Below are 13,000 nucleotides of genomic sequence, written 5' to 3'. Positions count from 1 at the left end.
GGAGACAAGGGGTGGATGGGGTGTGCCCTTCCTCTTGGGCCTCAAGCTTTGTGGCATGTGAGGAGGGCCGACCCCACTGCTTCTTGCCCTAGTCTGACCCCAGGAGCTGCAGGAAGGGCACAGAGCCCCTGCTGTGTCCAGCTGAGCTACAGATGGACAGTTAAGCTGGAACCTACTGATTGGTCCCATAATTCTTGGCAGCGGGGACAGGGACAGTCTTGAGTCACCAGGGATCCCCACTCCTTGCTCAGTGAAACCCTCCATGTGGCTGCTCTCCACCCTCAGGAGGAGAGGTCTCTTGAGCCATTCACCTTGAGTCTGTTGCTCTTTCTGGTCTGTGCCCTGTCCACTGCCTGTGGTCTCCTCAGAGCAGGCTGGCTTGTGCTAAGTCCCAGGGTCCCACACCCAGGTTTTCTGCAAGGATGTGCAGAGTAAGCCCAGCAGCTCCTGCCTCATCCTCTGAGTGCGAGATGTGCCCCAGAGCTGGTACCCCGTACCCAGAGTCAATGTGCCACCTCTCTCCTCCCCGACCCCAGGTGGGCCCAGCTGGGTCACAGTTTGGCCTCCTTGCGTGCCTCTTTGTGGAGCTTTTCCAGAGCTGGCAGCTGCTGGAGCGACCGTGGAAGGCTTTCTTCAACCTCTCGGCCATTGTGCTTTTCCTCTTCATCTGTGGCCTCCTGCCCTGGATAGACAACATTGCCCACATCTTCGGTTTCCTCAGTGGCATGCTGCTGGCCTTTGCCTTCCTACCCTACATCACCTTCGGCACCAGTGACAAGTACCGCAAGCGAGCTCTCATCCTGGTGTCGCTGGTGGTCTTCGCTGGGCTCTTCGCCTCCCTGGTGCTATGGCTCTACTTCTACCCCATCAACTGGCCCTGGATCGAGTACCTCACCTGCTTCCCCTTCACCAGTCGGTTCTGTGAGAAGTATGAGCTGGACCAGGTGCTACACTAACTCCGCAGAGGCGGGGTCTGTGGGGACTGCGGGGGCCCTGCACTCGCTCTCCAGGCAAGGGTGACTCCACAGGACACAGGTAGTGCAGGCGGGCTCCCCGGGGAGGTGAGACCTCCCTTTCTCCGGTCCGGATGTTCCTGACCCAAGCCTGGGGGACATCCAGGTCACCTGTGTCTTCACAGCTCAGGTCCTAGGCCCTGCCTGCCTTTCTTCCCCTGCGGAGACAATTGCTGTTCTTCCCAGGCTCAGGGCTCTGCCTGTGCGGGTGCTGTCTTCTGTCATCACTGTGACCGTGACCTCGCCAGACACACAGCTGCTCCCTCAGCTGTCTTCAGGGTCGAGGTCCCTACCATGCTGCTATGACCCGTCTTCCTGTTTCTCCTCTCCTCCCAGTCCTCCAAGCCCTTCCTGCGTTTGTCCGTGGACTCCTGCACCCGCTCCTCAGGCTCCTGGACAGAGCACTGTGGTAAAGGCTTTGGCCGTTGTCCAGGGGCAGTGACAAGCAAGGAGAGAAAGCTCCGTGGGGATGCTAAGGGCTTCTGTTCAGCGAAGAAGCCAGATCTGCTGAGCCACCAGCTCGGCCCTAGCTCTGGCATCTGTATCTGGCCACACGGGCCGGCTCTGATGTTGGGATGTCCTCACCACCTCCGCCTCACTCCTGCCTATGTGGCCAGGGGCTGAGCCACCTTGAGGACTGGCTCCCTGGGGATGCTTGAGGCTCAGCCAGGCCTGGTGTTTTGTTTGTTTTTCCAATTTATATTATGGTCCTAATTTTTTACAGTAACGCTAAGTTTGTATGGACGATGTCTCAAGTTTATTAAATAGCATTCTCTATCAAAATACTGCTTTTAGCCTCAAGCCTCTGGGAGATTGAAAACTCAAACTTGGAGCTAGAGAGGTGGCTCACTTCTGTCCTTGAGGAGGACCTGGGTTCAGGTCCCATCTTAGTCCCCATGTCAGGCGGTCCACAACCACTGTCACCTCAGCCCCACGGGTCCAGTGCTCTCCTTCTGCCTCCACGAGCACCCTCTCACACAGACACACTGAACAAAGATATAAAAATGAACATTTCTTAAAAAATACTCAAGCCAGGCAATGGTAGTACACACCTTTAAGCCCAGGACTCAGGAGTCAGAGGCAGGCAGATCTCTGAGTTCAAGGCCAGCCTGGTCTACAGAGCGGGTTCCAGAACATCCAAGGCTACACAGAGAAACCCTGTCTCAAAAACAAACAAAAATCACTCAGAGACTGGAGATATTAAAAGCACTGTCTGTTCTTCCAGAAGATCTGGGTTCAGTTCCCAGAACCCACATGGCAGATCACCTGTAACTACAGTTCCAGGGGATCCGACTCCATCTGGTCTCCACAGGCACCTGCATGTATCTCTGTACCAGACACACCAGATATACATGCAGGCACGCACACACACAAAATTTCTTTAAATGTTTTTAATTTTGAAAGCCAGGTATGGTGGCACATGCCTTAATCCCAACACTTGAGAGGCAGAGGTAGATGGACTTCTAAGTTTGAGGGCAGCCTGGTCTACATAGTGAGTCCTAGGTCAGCCTGAGTTATGTAGTAAGACCCTTTCTCAAAAAATAATTTTTTTAATTAAAAAATAAAGACTTGGGTGTGAGGGCAGCAGCCATGAGGCTGAGGCAGACTGGGAAACTTGGGATTTCTCTGGCATTTAGTTGAGCCAAAAACCAGACTGAGGTGGCCAGGAAGACGCCGAGGACCGGGACAGGACTGGGTTGCATGGAGCACCCCGAGATCTCAACCCCAACTGCTCTGCCTTTGCTCCGGGGCAGAAAGCGAGCTGACCATCTGCAGGAACGGCCTGTTTTGGCAGAGGCGACTTGGTGGGAGGTCAGGTGGTGTTTGCTCCTCCAATCAGCTCCCTCAGGAGACCCTGCACACACCCATGGGCCACAGCCACCGGGGACATAACTGCTTTATTAGTGGGGCTGGAGGGGGAACCAGGATCGAAGCAGAATGTGAGCGGGCATACTGGGGCCCAAGTGCAGGGGTGTGGCCCTGCAGCACTTCCCAACCCCAAGGTGGCCACTAGTCCCAGGTCCTGGTCCCAGGCCCTTCTCAAATTCAGCTGCTGGGTGCCCCTCATTCCCAGTTAGCCAGGAAGGGGTGTCAGTCTTGGACGCGGAGAGGGCAGGTAGAGGAGGAAGTGTGGGGACAGACCTCCCGCTGCTCCGGCTCCCCATCCTGATCTTGCTTTGTACACAGTTTAGAATCCAAGAAGTCCTGGGGACAGACGGCAGCCTATGCTGGGGTGAAGCCGCCTCCACCTCGTGTGCCCTTTTGGACCCTTACCTCTCTACTCCAGTTGGCAGCTGCCGGCTCCTTCATGCTAGCCAGCTCTACTTGGGTGGACCCTAGGCAGAGAGGGTGTGGCGTGGGCGTTCGGAGCCCCCGGCCTGCTGCTCCCACCCTCTTCCCGGCCAAGTGGGCGGCTTGGGTCAACAGCCGCTGTTCCTGCGCAGAAAGGCGTGGCACCGTAGGGAACACTGGAGCTCTGTGAAGGCGAGGGAGCCCACGGTGACGGCGCATGGGCCCACAGCCTGGAAGCCAAATTTCTCATAGAAGGGCACCAGTGCATCTTCGCACATGAGCACGGCCCGCCGCACGGCCGGCCGGCTCCCCAGGTGGTGCAGGTATCGCCAGAGCAGGACCGAGCCCTTGCCCTGCTGTCTGAAGGTGTGGTGCACTGCCAGCACGTGCAGGTGAGCCGTGCGGCCTCCAGGCCTGTGCAGCGTCAGCGATTCCTGGGGGCGGGCACGGGACGGGAGTCTGGGTTACTTCGCTGATGCCTGCTCCTCCTCCAAACCCAACTCTAACCAAAAGGAAGGGTGTCCCAGGCACCAGAGTAGCCGGGGCTCCCTTCTCACCACGACAGGGCCCCACTCTGAGCCACATCTACAGTCCTACAGACCAAACTTCAAAGGTCTTTTGAGACTCTGAAGCAGTAATTTTCAACCTGTGGATTGTAACCCCTTAGGGTCTAACTACCCTTTCACAGGGGTCACCTAAGACGATTGGAAAACAGGTATTTACATTACGATTCATAACAGTAACAAATTAGAGTTAATGAAGTCACAACGAAAATCATTTCGTGGTTGGGATCACCACAACATGAGAAACTATATTAAAGGGCCACAGTGGTAGGAAGGTTGAGAACACTGCTCTAGAGGGCTGGGCAGACGACTCTGGCCTTGGGAGGGGCCTGCTGCTTGGATTTACTTTGCTCGGAAGGAGGCGTCCATCTCTGAGGAGCCCCACCCCACCTGCCCTCACCTGAGTAAGTCTCTCCTTGTCCCAAAGTGAGCCGATGATGAAGGCCACGAGGCGACCCTCCTCGAACCAGCCCAATGACAGCTCTGGACACAGGGTTAGGAAGTGTCGGATCTCATCCAGGTAGAGGGGACAGGTACCCGAGACAGAGATAAAGGCTGTGACAGATGGCAAGGGTGAATGACAGTTTGCTCTGCCGCCTGTCCACTGTTTGTACACAAGTGGTCCCTAGGATGCCCCCCTCTAGGGAAGCATGTGACCCTGGACTGTTGCCTCCTAGTCTAGAGCACACATCATTCTGTGTGTGTGTGTGTGTGTGTGTGTGTGTGTGTGTGTGTGCACACATGCATATCCTCAAATTTAACTCCCAAAGGCCGGAGCCTCAGGGTAAGACGACAGTCAACTCAGAGTACCCTCCCAAGGGCCACTCACCTTCACGCTCGATCTCAAACACACTGATGGCATCCTCGGGAGTGAGGCAGCGGAACTCGCTGGCAGGGAGTGTGTGGCGCCGCTGGCAGCCTAGGAACTCTGAGGTCCCAGGTGGCAGGCCCAGGGCCTCGGGTTTCAGGGAGTGGATGCTCAACATGGGCATCTGGCTGCTGAACCCTCCCAGGGGTTCTCCAGCTTCAGAAGTGGTCCCTTAGCACCTGTCAGAGAAGAGAGAGAGGCTGGCCTTCATCTTGAAGAATGCAAGTCAGGTGTCTCTGGCGATAGATCCAGTCCCCAGGTGTCTGGACCTCCAGGCAAATCCCAGGAACTTGAAATGTTAGTGTATCTCCTCATTTTCGCTCAAGAGCTAAAGGTCGGGCTGGAGAGATGGCTCAGCAGTTAAGAGCACTGGCTACTCTTACAGAGGACCCAGTTCAATTCCCAGCACCCACATAACATAGCAGCTCACAACTGTAACTACAAGATCTGACACCCTCACACAGACATACATGCAGGCAAAACACCAATGCACATAAAATAAAAATAAATTAAAAAAAAAAAAAAAAAAGCTAGAGGTCCCTCAGAGCAGTTGTCCAAAACTCCAGACAGATTCCACTGCCCTCGAGGTATCTGAGCCTTGGTAGATTGTAGACACACCAACACTATTGCCCAAGGGTGCAGTAGAGCAAGGATGCATGAACCTCCAACCTCATCTACTGACTCTGTGGGGTGGGAAGGCACCGAGGCCCCTGATACCACCCGTCATGTGGCTTGTCTTACCCAGAGGGGAGACGTCTAGTCTTGTGAATGAGATAGTATGGCCAGGAGATTTTCTTAGTTTTTGTTTTTTAAAGGAAAGGTGCCTTTGTGGATATGTGCACATGTGTGCATGAGCCCACAGAGGCCAGAGGCATTGGGCCTGGAGCTGGAGCTACAGATGCTTGTGATCTGCCTAGTGTGGGTGCTGGGAACTGAACTGAGACCACAGGGAGAGGGACATGTGCTCTTGATCTCTGAGCCATCTCTCCTTCCCCAGGCTGGGAGCTTTTTAGATTGCCCCAGGCTTTAATCCAGGAGAAAAATCTCTTTAATTAATGTGAGCCTGAGCACCACGTTTTCCCAGATGACGTCAGACTACGTCAAGCTCAGGAGATGGGGGATAAGATGGTTAAAGAGTCTGAGACTGCAGAGTCCCAGGTGGGGAGGGTCAGGTATGGAGGACACTCAGGAAAAATGTCCACCAGCTTAGACTCATAGAACATGCCCGTGTGGGTACCCTCTTTCCTATAACATCCCACAAACTGGTCATCCTTAGAGGATGCCTTCCACACATCTGCCTTCAAAGGGGGCTGCGAGTTAAGGTGGGACAGCTCAGCAGGTAAAGGCACTTGGCACCAAGCCTGAGAACCTGAGCTTGGTCCCTGGGACCCACATGATAGAGGGAGAGAACCAACTCTTACAAGTTGTCCTCTGTCTTGCACATGTGCACACCCACACATGCACATAAAATAAATAAATAAAATGCAATACAAATTCTTTTTTTTTTACATGGGTGGTGGAGGTAGTCCAAGCATGAGGGAGAGGATCTAAGCACAGTCTTCAAAACACAAGAAAAACCCAGGTGCAGTGCCCATTGCCCAGTATCTGCAAACCTAGCACTGGTCAAGACAGAACTGGGCAAACCCTGGGGCTCCCTGGCCCCCTTAGCCAGCCTAACCTACCTGGTGAACCTCAGAACGGTAAGGAATCCTATCCCCAAAAATGAAGGAGACAGCTGCTGAGGGATGACAACCAACCTCTGGCCTCCATTACACATGCACACACACATACACACAAAGAGTCGGGGATAAGGACCCACTTACCAGAACTGTAAGGAGTCCAAGTGTCCCCAACACAGAGCTAGTCACCTGGGGGCTGTCACCAGGTGCAGGAACCCAGAGAACCCGAGACGCCTGTCTGCAAAGCAGCTGTGGTACATATCCCCGTGGCAGCATGTGATGTGCTTGGAGATTTCTAATCCCCCTGGCCCTGCCTCCCATGTTACACCAGGTGGGATGATGCCAGAGGGACTTGGCAGTCAGGCCCTGGCCCCATCCCGCTGAGGACAGGCGTCAGCAGTGGCACTGAGGACGCAGGAGGAATTACCAGTAGCTGTCTCAGGCCCTTGGCCCTAGGAAGAGCATGGGCTTAGCCTGGGGGGTCTGACTGTAATCCCTCTTCTGTCCTGAGCTGGCTGGGCACCAGCAATCACCTTCTGTCCCTCGGAGGCCAGTTTGCCCATGCCTCTGAGGGTCTTTCCTGGTCTGGCAGCCTGCTACTACTTATAGCCACAAACCTGGGGAGGCAGGTTCTACAACCCACAGGTCATCCTGCCAGGTGGGTGTAACTGTCTCCCTTTTACAGAGGAGGAAATTGAGCTCTATTCAATAACATCATGGACCCCGTCAGGCACCAAGAGAGTAGGAAAGTCCTCAGGAACAGTTTCCATAGTCTTCAGAGCAGAAACCCCTAAATGCCACCAACCAAAGTGAGAGCTATGGGTTTATACAAAAGGTCATTACAAACCACCACCATGCAGCACCCTGGAGAACACCAACACAAAGGTGACAGAGGCCAGGAAAGAAGAAACACGTGGTAGTTTCTAGTCTATCACGTGATCCGGGTGTTAGGACCGGGCAGGTGGCTGCCCAGGGGCTGGCCTTAGGAATGCTGGTGAGGTAACTGTTCCGTTGAACGATGCACGCAACCTCCTATATGTACGTGACTCTGTCCCTCACACAGCTGGGTCCCCATCCTTCGCGCTCACACCTCACTCCGCCTCCCTTAGCTCTGCTCTGCCCAGCACCTGCCCTGTCCATTTACCATAAGCCCCCCTGCTCCTTGTGGGTACCAGGCTCCTAGTCAGCTCAAGGCACTGAGCCAGGAGGTGCATTCCCCGAAGCCACCACCAGAGGGTGCACCTGCTAGTATCCATGATTCTTGAAGAGGGACAGCAGTTCCAACTTGGACCCTTGGGGAGACCAGGGCCTGTGCAGGCACCGCCATCACACACCTATTTTGCTGTCTGTGGGGTCCTCTTTGCCCAGGGCCCCTCTTTGCTGTCTGATGCCCCAGTCGTCACGACCGCTTCTTCCCTGGGCACTTCTCTCGCCTGCAGGAGACCCTCAGCAGACGTCTCATGGTTGATCAGAAAGACCTCCTTAGGTTTGGTTTTGGGCCTGGTGGGGAACACATTGAGGACCCCAGCACCCATACTGCAACGTCCAGGGTTTCCCAAGGCTTGTGTCCTTCTTAGTTGGTGGTTCCATTGCACCCCCTGGTGTCCAATCACAACCACCTGTGTATGCCCACAGTCCCATGGCAAGTCTGCATTCCTTTTCACTGCCCATCCTCACGGCTAGGCACCGCTGGAAAACACCTCTCCACACGCTGACCTTCTGATACATGGCTAAACTGGGGAACCCCACACACTGCAGCAGCCAAGAGAGGAAAGTGAAGGGGAGGGGAGGTGATGGCTGGGGCCTCTGCTGGCCAATAGGAAAAAAGCACTCTACTGGCCTGGGGACCTGGCAGAATGCTTACCTAGCCCAGCACTGTTATATGTAGTGGCAGAGGCCTGTGATCCCAGCATATGTGATGGGGAGGCAGGATCAGGAGTTCAAGGTCATCCTCAGCCACATAGGGAGTTCAAGGTCGATCTTAGTTATAACAGATGCTGAGAGAGAGAGAGGCAGAGGGAAAGCATCCCAGATTGATGGGTACAATGATCGAAGATAGGAAGCCCTGAACTGATACACCAAAGCCCTCCCTCAATATCAGGAGGGAGGAGAGTTTCTTTCTAGTTCCAGCTATGAGACTTCACTGAGACCCTCCAGAATACCCAAGCCACTCCCACCTCTGGGTGAAAGACCCTAGCCCTTCAGGCTTACACCCCCAAGCCTCAGGAAAAGAGAAACTTCAAGCACCAGGAAATGAGAAACTAAAAATCTAGTTCCAAGGGCAACCTGACTTAGCCATTGTTCAATCTCCCCTGCAACCATATAACAATGTAAAGAGATTTCTGTTAAGAGATGTGCTCAACTTTGACTGGGATAGTTGCAGGTGTTCCAGGAAGGACCACCGTGACCTGTGTGTAAACTCCACTCCTGCCCTGATACCCCCCTTGAGGTTTCAGGAAGAATGTACCTGTTGACGTAACTGTACCCCCTCTGTGATCACTCTGTACCCAGACCATGATCTTGTGAAACGAAATTGTATGGGAATTGTAATCTTGTGGGTTTTTCCTTTATAAGCCCTTATGGGGCTGCAGTAAGATGTGGCTCTTGCTCTTAGGAGGAGGGTTTGCCCTTCTATATAGAAGCTTTAATAAATCCTCTTGCATTTGCATCAACTGGACTGAAGTCTGGGTTCTTGGGGCATCCACTCAAGACTCCCAGATTTGGGGTCCAACATGGGGGCTCCTGCTCCCTAGACACCATGATTAAATTAGCCTGACCTCAGCTTTTGTGTAGGACTGCCAAATTTATTTGTTTGTTTGTTTGGAGTTTTGGGGGACAGGGTTTCTCTGTGTAGCCCCGGCTGGCCTGGAACTCACTCTGTAGATCAGGCTGGCCCCCTACTCACAGAGATTCACCTGCCACTGCTGGGATTAAAGTGTGCACCACCACACCTGGTCCTCTTCCTTTCTTCAGTACTGAACTGTAACCTTAAACTTTGGATCTTATTGCATCTGGCTTCTAAGTGCTGGGATTAGCGGGCACCACTGTGCTCAGCTTCTGGGACTTCCAGGCTTAGCAAATAAAAAGTACAAGTGCCCAGTGAAATTTAAATGTTAAATAAGCAACAATCTTTTTCAATAACCTTATGGTTTTTTGTTTGTTTGTTTGTTTTGTTTTTTTTTTACCCCGAGACAGGGTTTCTTTGTGTAGTTTTGGTGCCTGTCCTGGATCTCGCTCTGTAGACCAGGCTGGCCTCAAACAGAGATCCGCCTGGTGAGTGCTGGGATTAAAGGCGAGTGCCACCACCACCTGGCTAATTTTATGTTTTTATTATTATTTTTAATTATGTGTGCCTGTGGGGAGGTGTTCATGGGAGTGCAGGTGCTTGTTCAGGAGTGTGTCTGATCCCCCAGAGATGGAGTTTCGGGTGGTTATGAGTCATCTGATGTGGAAGCTAGAATAAACCCAGGTTCTCTACATGAGCAGTGTATTAGTCAGGGTTCTCTAGAGGAGCGGAACTGATAGAATAATACACACATACATATTTTTATGCCCAGATCTCAGGGACCCCCAAAAGACCACCGCGGAGACTGAATCCCGCATGTAAAAGCAAAGAGTCTTTATTCTCTTCAAGCTCCAAGCTTGGTCTCTCTGTCTGTCCAACATAGCAGTGAGAGCAGAGAGCCCCGAGCTCAGGTGGGGTGGGGTTTTTATCAGCAGAAGTTGGAGTGAAGGCATTTCCAGGACCCTGATTGGCTGACAATTGTCTAAGGGTATCTGTAAAACAAAAATAGGTAAGTGCTAGACTCTGGGACATCTGGTCACCTTATCTAATGGTTGGAATGTTTGGAATGTCAGGTACTTCCTCATCCTTGGGTGGAACCCTGGGTGATATCGGCTTAAGGCTTTTCCTGGATCTGGGTGTTGCCTGCCAGTAAGCCTGTCACAGAAGCTGTGTCTAGGCACCTAAGCCTGTCATGGCTGCTGTTTGGTCAAGCTGTTTTGGGACCCCTACACACACACACACACACACACACACACACACACACACACACACACACACACATCTATACATGTATGTATGTATGGTGCTCTTAAGCACTGAGCCATCTCTCCAGGCCATGAACAATCTTTCAAATAGAAGCAGCGACTCTGGTTTGCTTTCTGTTGCTATGATAAATACCATGACCAAAAGCAACTTGAGGAAGAAAGAGTTTATTTCACCTTACAGCTTACAGTCCATCATGATGGGAAGTCAGGGCAGGAGCTCAAGGCGGGAACTGAAGTAGAAACTATGGAGGAATGCTTCTCACTGGCTTGCTCTTTATGGCTTCCTTAGCTTTCTTTCTTTATTTAAAGATTTATTTATTATGTATACAGTGTTCTGCCTGCACACCAGAAAAGGGTACCAGATCTCATTACAGATGGTTGTGAGCCACCATGTGGGTGCTGGGAATTGAACTCAGGACCTCTGGAAGAGCAACCAGTGCTCTGAACCTCTGAGCCATCTCTCCATCCCCAGTTTGCTCTCTTTTACAACCCAGGACCACCTGACCAGGCGTGGCACTGCCCACAGTGCACTAGACCCTCACATAGCAATCAATAATCCAGAAAATGCCCCACAGACATGCTCACAGGGTAATGTGATGGAGGCAATTCCTCAGCTGACATTTCCTCTTTCCAGATGTGTCTAGGTTTGCTGACAGAAAAACTAGTTGGGTGGTGGTGGTGCACTCCTTCAATCCCAGCACTTGGGAGGCAGAGGCTGTCGGATCTCTGTGAGTTCGAGGTCAGAGCGAGTTCCAGGATGACCAGGAGTGTTTCACAGAGAAACCCAGTCTTGAAAAACCAAAACCAAAACCAAAACCAAACAAATCAAACAAACAAAAAAAAAATTGACAAAAATTAAGCCGCACAGGAGGACCCTGCACTATTGAGGCCTCGGCCATCACTGTTTATCTGAAAACTCACCCAGTTTCACCGTTTGACAGGACAGAGAGAGCCAGGGAGAACCCCATACCACATTATGATCAGAAGAGCCAGTGTGCTGAGCTGCAGAGGGCCCTGAGACCCTCGGTCTGCAAACACCTTTAAAGTGCCCTATGCCCTGTTGTTCATGTGACCCATCTATTTTCCTGTAATAAGGAACCAAACTGAAGCCATTTTGGATAGAACTTCCATTTTGAATAAGGGCCAAATAAAGTTTAAGTTCCCAAGACCTCCCCAGACCTTCCTGGGTAACAGACATCTTGGTTGGCAAGTTGAGACATGAATGGTGGACAAGACACACCCCCACACTTGAGTAAACCAACCAATGAGAACAAGGTATCATAAGGAAATGTTCCTAGAAAAGTCCCCTAATCCCTGAATACTGATAGGTGAAAAATGTAACTATAACTTGGCACAGATGTTTGTGATTCTCAGTGTCATGTGAATCCTAATTGGTCTTAATAATAAAAACCTGGAGTCAGATATCAGGGTGAAAGCTAAAAGATCAGAGAAGGAGAGCAGCCAGCCACTGTGAAACTTCTTACCTCTAGGAATACTGAGACCAAAAGGGCCTAGCTCCTGTCTCCACCTTGCCTTATCACTTCCTCTCTCTGACCAGCCATATCACTTCCTGTTTCCTCCTCCCAAGTTTTAGGATTAAAGGCATGTGCCTCCCAAGTACTGGGATCAAAGGCATGAGATCCCAAGTGCTGGGATTAAGGATGTGTGCCACCATGGTCTGGCCTCTAGTGGCCAGCTCCACACTCTGATTTTCAGACAAGCTTTATTTGTTAGAGCACAGACAAAATATCACATTTCTCCCTTTTTGTCTAAAATTTAAAAAAGAACATTATAACTAATATAAAAAACCATATACAATAAGTACAATAACTATATACAATATATACAGGCAATAAATACATCAATAATGTCTAGTCCACTGGCATTTGACAAATTCAGAGAAAATACTCCATTATCTATCCTATCTTGGGGTGTCCAAAAGGTTGTACCTAATTCACTTTCTATTCTAACTTGCATTACCAAAATTATTTTTTAATGTCTCTCAACCTTATACAATTTACACCTCTTTAGTGAATTTCTTTTCTGGATTTGTTAACAAGGAAAACTATAACTATCTAGTCCTCAACTCCCTCAGAGCCCCAAGAAGGAAATAATATTACCTAAGAAAGTAGGAAGTACAAACAATCAACTTCCAAAAAATGTGAGAAATGACAGAAACAGATGGCTGCCTGGACAGTCACCCAAGGTTCCTCTACAATGTTGGGAGCATCATCTTCAGCCTACAGGCCTAGCATATCTGACAGACTTAATCTGTGAAACAGGATTTTCTAAAGGACCTTCCTACCTTGTTTTGGCAAAGTTCAGCAGTCCTTTCTTTTGTGTCCTGCTTGTTCATTTGGACAGCATACTGTCAGCAGTCTCTTGCCCAGTGGCTAACTTTTGCCACAAAGAAAGTAAATTCCACATAGAGTTTCTTCGATGCCCATCATCTTCTCTTAAGTAGATTGATGCTGCCAGGAGCAGACATGTCTCATTGTTATTAAAAAAAAAAAAAGAAGAACCTTATGTTATTAA

At 51.0% G+C, this 13,000-nt stretch overlaps 2 protein-coding genes across 2 annotated transcripts in view; one reads left to right on the top strand and one right to left on the bottom strand.

Moving 5' to 3' along the window:
- Nucleotides 1-1,796, top strand: part of Rhbdf2 (rhomboid 5 homolog 2) — a 28,158-nt gene extending 26,362 nt beyond the window's left edge. Inside the window, exon 19 of the mRNA XM_028889718.2 lies at nucleotides 537-1,796. Within this exon, the coding sequence (XP_028745551.1) occupies nucleotides 537-956 (420 nt within the window). The 3' untranslated portion in view covers nucleotides 957-1,796. The remainder of the gene's footprint in view (nucleotides 1-536) is intronic.
- A 753-nt stretch (nucleotides 1,797-2,549) lies between these two features.
- Nucleotides 2,550-12,810, bottom strand: Aanat (aralkylamine N-acetyltransferase). The gene is made up of 4 exons (XM_028889711.2): nucleotides 12,771-12,810; nucleotides 4,698-4,915; nucleotides 4,269-4,423; nucleotides 2,550-3,739 (listed from the first exon to the last, which is right to left on the bottom strand). Exons 2-4 carry the CDS (start codon nucleotides 4,858-4,860, stop codon nucleotides 3,434-3,436), a joined length of 624 nt encoding a protein of 207 aa, XP_028745544.1. The 5' UTR covers nucleotides 4,861-4,915; nucleotides 12,771-12,810; the 3' UTR covers nucleotides 2,550-3,433.
- Nucleotides 12,811-13,000: the final 190 nt, after the last annotated feature.

The sequence above is a fragment of the Peromyscus leucopus genome, chromosome 8b (assembly GCF_004664715.2).
Source record: "Peromyscus leucopus breed LL Stock chromosome 8b, UCI_PerLeu_2.1, whole genome shotgun sequence".
NCBI lineage: Eukaryota > Metazoa > Chordata > Mammalia > Rodentia > Cricetidae > Peromyscus > Peromyscus leucopus.
Note: the sequence above shows the minus strand (reverse complement) of the source record. Positions and strands in the feature narration are given on the sequence as shown.

What these genes read in the sequence shown, in the direction of transcription:
- Aanat (XM_028889711.2), bottom strand. Translation starts at nt 4,860, where the DNA reads ATGCCCATGTTGAGCATCCACTCCCTGAAACCCGAGGCCCTGGGCCTG. An exon ending in GTTTGAGATCGAGCGTGAAG is followed by an intron (nt 4,424 to 4,697) that starts GTGAGTGGCCCT and finishes CATCTGTCACAG; the next exon opens with CCTTTATCTCTGTCTCGGGT. An exon ending in ACAAGGAGAGACTTACTCAG is followed by an intron (nt 3,740 to 4,268) that starts GTGAGGGCAGGT and finishes GCCCGCCCCCAG; the next exon opens with GAATCGCTGACGCTGCACAG.